Raw genomic sequence first — 7500 nt, forward strand, 5'->3', positions numbered from 1 at the left:
GCTCCTGTAGGTGACGTTGGCATCCTGGCTGGTTCACGCTTAGTGAGCTCACACATAGACATAATAGACACTTTTATTTTAAACTTAACCTTCCTCTGATTTTAATCACCTCAGTTATCAATCAAAGCAAACAGGGAAAAGAAATGGCAACACATCCATGAAAAACACTCAAATAAATAAATGTGCAGATAAGTCTGAATGAAAAGCAGCACTGGTTAAAGCCTGGACATATTGTAAACAAATTAACATTAGCTTAATTTGCTAGTTTATCATAGTCTAATTATTAGACTGTTCAGTTTCCCCACGTGTGTTTAAGTTTCAAATGAATACTTTTTTTTCCCCTTGGGACATGCCCTTTTGAGTCGTGGAATACTTTTCCATTTGCATCAGGATTGAGATGATTAGAATTTAGCAGTCAATTTGAATGCAACAGTTTTGAACAAATTCGTGCAGCGTGCTAATGATGCTAACCGGATTTAATAGCAATTTAGCCAGTCGTCTTGCACGATTAATGTTTGGATTACATGTGAATGCTGAGGAGGGATGCGCCTGTTGAGAGTGAGAGAGAGAGAGAGAGAGAGATAGAGAGAGAGAGAGAGAGAGAGAGAGAGAGAGCACAGGGGCAAGGAGAGTGTGTTGAGGTAGGCCTACTTCTATCGCCTACTCTGGTAGAGTTTGACATACTACAATGCAAGATATATTTATATTTATTTATGGACAACGTAAGGCAGGAGGTGTGTGTTGCTTTTAATTATGAATGTTCTATCGAACGTATTTTTTTATTGATATCGATTACATGTCTATTGCTATACATATCGCTATCGTTTTATCGCCCAGCCCTATGCTCAATAATAACAATTTTAACACACGCATAAATACTCAGCCTTACGTGCACGGATAACAATTTTAACACACGCATAAATACTCAGCCTTACGTGCACGTAAGGCTGAGTATTTATGCGTGTGTTAAAATTGTTATTATTGAGCATAGGGCTGGGCGATAAAACGATAGCGATATGTATAGCAATAGACATGTAATCAATATCAATAAAAAAATACGTGCATTGACATTGACTGATACACTGCCCTCTGGTGGACAGAACATATAGAACTTAAGTTTGATATCAATATCGGTCTTACTGAATACATTTAATGGTTAAAATATTATTAATACATATTCGAATATATTCACATTTTAATATTAATAAACAAACGAACTTCGAATATGATTTTTGGGCAAAAGTCAAAGCCCTAACCCATACACTCTCACACACACACACCTGCACCCATACACTCTCTCACACACACCAGCACCCATACACTCTCTCACACACACACACACACACACACACACACACACACACACACACACTTACCGGCGTCGCTGGGCTTGGTTCCAGTCCCTCCGCTGCTTCCTTTGCCCCAGCTGCCCCACATTCCTTTACCCCCTGGGGCCAGAAGTGTGGTATTCAAGTCCAGCGCTCCGGGCTACACACACACAGGGACACCACACACAGGGACACACACACACACACAGGGACACAAACACACACACACACACACACACACAGGGACACACACACACACACACACACACACAGGGACACACACACACACAGGGACACACACACACACAGGGACACACACACACACACAGGGACACACACACACACACAGGGACACACACACACACACACACAGGGACACACACACACACACACAGGGACACACAGACACACACACACAGGGACACAGACACAGACACAGACACACACACACACACACACACACACACAGTCACACAGACACACACCACACACATGTAAAGAATTCACACAAAAACAAGAACAAGAAATCAGAAATTTTAGTACAAATTCTCCTTCATACCGTAGTTCTCTCAGATATGGAATGGGGGAGAGAGGAGGGGATACAAGAAAAACACCAAGATAACTTCTGAGACTCAGCAGTGCAATGTAGAGGCCTTCGTAGACCAGTTGGGAGACCTGTTTGATATTGCACATCAAGATGCACTCATTCTTCTCAAGAATCCAGAAGATAGAGACTTTCTTCTGGCCCAAAGAGAAAAAGGACGTCCTGGGTGTACAACTGTGCAATATGATGATACAATTTAAGTCTCTCACTTTGACCTTTGGCCTTGGACACTGCCTGGATTTGCTCCTTGTTATTTTAATTCAATGATCAAGATATACATCCCCAACCGCACACTGCGGTCTTCTGATGAGCGTCTGTTGTGTCGACCAGTCATAAATGCTAGGTCAAATTCAAGACTCTTTTCCTCAGTGGTTCCATGTTGGTGGAATGAGTTGCCCAGTGCTCTCCGTTCCTGTGATAGTTTTGGGTCATTTAAGAGAGGCACTTAGGGCATTAAGCGCTTCTTATGCGTTATGGTTTGTAAAATATTGTTTTATTTCCATTAGGCTATTGATTAATTTGACATTGTTGTTTATTATTGATATTCTCTTTAACCCATTCGCGCTGGATGCTGCATGACGCAACATTGACCCTCCCGCTGGATGCTGCGTAGCGCAACATTGACCCTCCCGCTGGATGCTGCGTAGCGCAGCATGCTTTTTATTTCATGTTTCTAGGTGCTACAGAGGCTTAGATATTACATTTTGGTAGACGTTGACAATTTTTAGTATGTTTTCAGAAAATCCTCAGGAAATAAGGTTATTTAGTCTAGAATGCCATAGGATTCTATAGGCGTTTTTAGCAGGCATTTTAGGAGTAAATGGGTTAATGTAGTCTTACCATGTTGTTGTTTTTATATTATTGATTGAATGGACATTAGTGTTTATTATTGCTCCCCCCCGCCCTCATTTTCATTGTTTATTTCATTAGGCTATTGATTGAATTGACATTGTTTATTATTGCTATTCACCTTATTATAGTCTGACCAACAAATAATATTGCATTTTATTTTGTTGTGCGTTCTTATAAGGTACAATTTCTGTAAAAATGAGCGATTCTGGAAATATTCAAAGGCCTTGAGCTACCTCTAGATATTGTAGGAACAATTTAAAATTTTGCACAGTGTGTTTTTATTGATATCCTAACACATTTAGGGGGTGAGAGTTGAACATTTCCCAAAAAAAATGTTTTACCCCATATAAGGACCACCCTAGTAAACATATGAACACAACTGTATCAAGTCAACAGCATTTTTTCAGAAATTAATGTTTAAAAACAGTCAGTATTGGTCAGTAAATAGGGCTTTTATTTTATGTTGGGTGTTTTGGAGTTATAATTTAAATGGTATAACACTTTAACAACCACAAAGCAACTCGCTAAGGGCACCACTAGGGAAACAGTAATAAAATAATTTAAAGAGACAAGTTGTGCAAAAACGGGATAGGGTATTGTAAGGGTATGGATAGGGATGGGGTATTGATAGGGATGGGGTATTGATAGGGATGGGGTATTGTTAGGGTATTGTAAGGGATGGGGTATTGTAAGGGATGGGGTATTGATAGGGATGGGGTATTGATAGGGATGGGGTATTGTTAGGATATTGTAAGGGTATTGTAAGGGATGGGATATTGTAAGGGATAGGGTATTGTAAGGAATAGGGTATTGATAGGGTATTGATGGGGTATTGTAAGGGATAGGGTATTGTATTGTATAGTATAGTATAGTATAGTATAGTAGTAGTATAGTATATATACTCTTTTGATCCCGTGAGGGAAATTTGGTCTCTGCATTTATCCCAATCCGTGAATTAGTGAAACACACACAGCACACAGCACACAGTGAACACACAGTGAGGTGAAGCACACACTGAGGTGAAGCACACACTAATCCCGGCGCAGTGAGCTGCCTGCTACAACAGCGGCACTCTGGGAGCACTGAGGGGTTAGGTGCCTTGCTCAAGGGCACTTCAGCCGTTCCCACTGGTCAGGGCTCGAACCGGCAACCCTCCGGTTACAGGTCTGGAGTGCTAACCAGTGGGCCACGACTGCCCTAAAGTATTGTAAGGGATAGGGTATTGATGGGGTATTGTAATGGATAGGGTATTGATGGGGTATTGTAACGGATAGGGTATTGTATGGGATAGGGTATTGTAACGGATAGGGTATTGATGGGGTATTGTAACGGATAGGGTATTGTATGGGATAGGGTATTGATGGGGTATTGTAAGGGATAGGGTATTGATGGGGTATTGTAAGGGATAGGGTATTGATGGGGTATTGTAAGGGATAGGGTATTGTAACGGATATGGTATTGATGGGGTATTGTAAGGGATAGGGTATTGATGGGGTATTGTAAGGGATAGGGTATTGATGGGGTATTGTAAGGGATAGGGTATTGATGGGGTATTGTAAGGGATAGGGTATTGATGGGGTATTGTAAGGGAAAGGGTATTGTCCCAGGCATACCTTGGTGATCTTGGTGAGGCGCGTGGGGTCGATGGAGCGGTTCTTGGTGGAGATGGGCACAGTGTTCCAGCCCTCGTCTGGCGCCTGGTTGGCGGATCGGCTGCCCCCAGCCGCGTGTGTGTGTGCCCCCCCCCGCGGGCCCCCTGGACCCCCCCCTCGGCCGTCCTTCTTGGACAGCAGCTGCTGCTGGACCTTCACCTGCTCCCGCGCCTCCTCCAACTCCGCATCTTTATGGATCTGCTCGATGGTCTTCGGACCCTGGTCACCACGCCGAGGCACCCAACCGGACTACAGGGGGAGAGAGGAGGGGATACAGAGAGAGTGAGAAAGGGAGAGAGAGAGGGGAGAGAGGAGGGGATACAGAGAGAGTGAGAAAGGGAGAGAGGAGGGGATACAGAGAGAGTGCATAGCTACACTAGATGGGACAAACATCCTATAGAAAGCCTACATGCAGAGTTCTGCCGATTGATCTTAAAAATCCAAAAGAAAACACCAAACAATGCATGCAGGGCAGAACTAGGCAGATTCCCATTGACCATCAACATGCAAAAAAGAGCCCTCAAATTCTGGATGCATCTCCAAACAAGTCCCACTGACACACTGCATTTTAATGCAGTAAAAACTCAAGATCTGAACCCTGAAAAGAATCTGAACCCTCTGAGTCAGCTTGTACTGAGACTAACTAATCTCCCCCTAACAAACATTAATAACTTCTCTCAGACAAGTGCTGCTTTCAAACTGAACACCAATAAGATCATTTAAGAATCTAAAGAAAAATATTTGGAACATTGGCAAAAGGAGACAAAAAACCAAAGCAAGTTAGAATGTTACCGGTCAATAAAATCTGAATACCAATTGGAAGAATATCTCTTTACTGTTAGAGATATAAAGCAGAGACAGATCCTGACCAAATACAGACTCAGTGACCACAGTCTAGCCATAGAAAAGGGCAGACTGAGAAAATCCTGGTTGCCAAGAGAGCAAAGAATATGTGGTCACTGCATAACAGGTGAGGTTGAGACTGAGGTGCACTTTCTTCTTCACTGTGAGAAATATACAACTATACCTAAGTCATACTTTGACAGGCTTACAAGCCTAATCCCAGGGTTCAGAAATCTAGAACAACAAGAAATAATGGCAGTCTTACTCGGACAGCATGGACAGACAGCAGATCTTGCTGCCAAATACGTCACCGAATGCCATAAGGCAAGGGACTGGTTAAATAATTAAATAATCATTACTTTTATATGGCACCTATCCATTTAACTACACAGACAAACACCATAAATACATGCAGCCACGCACGCACACACGCACACACACACACACACACACACACACACACACACACACACACACACACACACACACCAGCTTGTTTGTTAATCTTGGATGTGTATCTATTTGCTATGTACTGTATTCCAAGCATTCTCTATGTAAAAGTATGTCTAAATGTATGTTCTGCTTTGGCAATGCAAAAATATTTGCTAATGCTAATAAAGCTCACTTGAATTGAGAATTGAGAATTGAGAGTGAGAAAGGGAGAGAGAGAGGAGGAAGAGAGGAGGGGATACAGAGAGAGTGAGAAAGGGAGAGAGAGGGGGAAGAGAGAGAGTGAGAAAGGTAGAGAGAGACAGTGAGAAAGGGAGAGAGAGAGGGGAGAGGAGGGGGGGAGGGATATAAAGAAGGAAACAGATATAGAGGGAGAGAGAGAGATACAGAGAAAGTGAGAGAGAAAGAGAGGGAGAGAAAGAGAGATGGAGGGAGAGAGATACAGAGAGTGAGAGAGTGAGAGAGGGAGGGAGAGAGATACAGAGAGAGTGAGAGAGGGAGGGAGAGAGATACAGAGAGAGTGAGAGAGGGAGGGAGAGAGATACAGAGAGAGTGAGAGAGGGAGGGAGAGAGAGATACAGAGAGAGTGAGAGAGGGAGGGAGAGAGATACAGAGAGAGTGAGAGAGAAAGAGGGAGAGAGAGAGTGAGAGAGGGAGGGAGAGATACAGAGAGAGTGAGAGAGAGAGAGTGAGAGAGGGAGGGAGAGATACAGAGAGAGTGAGAGAGGGAGGGAGAGAGATACAGAGAGAGTGAGAGAGGGAGGGAGAGAGATACAGAGAGAGTGAGAGAGAAAGAGGGAGAGAGAGATACAGAGAGAGTGAGAGAGGGAGGGAGAGAGATACAGAGAGTGTGAGAGAGGGAGGGAGAGAGATACAGAGAGTGAGAGAGGGAGGGAGAGAGATACAGAGAGAGTGAGAGGGAGGGAGAGAGATACAGAGAGAGTGAGAGAAAGAGGGAGAAAGAGATACAGAGAGAGTGAGAGAGGGAGGGAGAGATACAGAGAGAGTGAGAGAGAAAGAGGGAGAGAGAGATACAGAGAGAGTGAGAGAGGGAGGGAGAGAGATACAGAGAGAGTGAGAGAGGGAGGGAGAGCAAGAGAAATATGGAGAGAGATACAGAGTGAGAGAGGGAGAGGGAGAGAAAGAGAGAGAGAGGAGTCAGATGATAGAAAACAGAGGAAGTTGAAGGGAGGGAGAAACTCCGTCCCTCCTCCCACTCCCTTCCCTTCACTGAAGGCACTTCCAAAGAAATGAAACTGGGCCTTTCAGTAAACAAGCCCTGTGTGTGCGTGTGCGTGTGCGTGTGTGTACACACTGTTAAGACTAAAGATATCACTAGTTAAAGTATAAGACCTTTAGGATTACCATTTCAGACTGTGGCCAAGATAAACACACACACACGCAATAAGACACCACTTTAACCTACTACCTCCCTCACAAACACACACACAGAGCACAAACTGTCCATGCCATCACAGCAAAAGAATCCCAGCCTTGCTCACCACTGGTATGACTCAGCAGGACTGTGATTGGATAGAAGTGTGATGGACAACTGTCCCAGCCTATGGCACAGAGCGGTTCTGCTTGAGGAACCACCCTGCATTAAAGAGCTGAGCTGTTCTTAGCCTCCAGGAGGCCCACTCAAGCCAGGGCTAAAGACTAGAGTGGGTGTCTATAAGGCTGTACACACACACACACACACACACACACACACACACACACACACACTCAAGCCAGGGCTAAAGACTAGAGTGGGTGTCTATAAGGCTGT

At 44.0% G+C, this 7500-nt stretch overlaps 1 protein-coding gene across 1 annotated transcript in view; it reads right to left on the reverse strand.

The window, feature by feature from the left end:
* LOC143121423 (eukaryotic translation initiation factor 4 gamma 1-like) overlaps nucleotides 1-7500 on the reverse strand; it is a 35235-nt gene that overhangs the window by 11975 nt on the left and 15760 nt on the right. Inside the window, exons 8-9 of the mRNA XM_076281782.1 lie at nucleotides 4398-4685; nucleotides 1377-1488 (exon numbers count right to left, since the gene is read on the reverse strand). Of these exons, the coding sequence (XP_076137897.1) occupies nucleotides 1377-1488; nucleotides 4398-4685 (400 nt within the window). The remainder of the gene's footprint in view (nucleotides 1-1376; nucleotides 1489-4397; nucleotides 4686-7500) is intronic.

This window comes from Alosa pseudoharengus, unplaced genomic scaffold, assembly GCF_046254945.1.
Source record: "Alosa pseudoharengus isolate Yale_2024_CS ecotype anadromous, Long Island Sound unplaced genomic scaffold, YU_APseudo_1.1 YU_APseudo_1.1_scf_13, whole genome shotgun sequence".
Taxonomy (NCBI): domain Eukaryota; kingdom Metazoa; phylum Chordata; class Actinopteri; order Clupeiformes; family Clupeidae; genus Alosa; species Alosa pseudoharengus.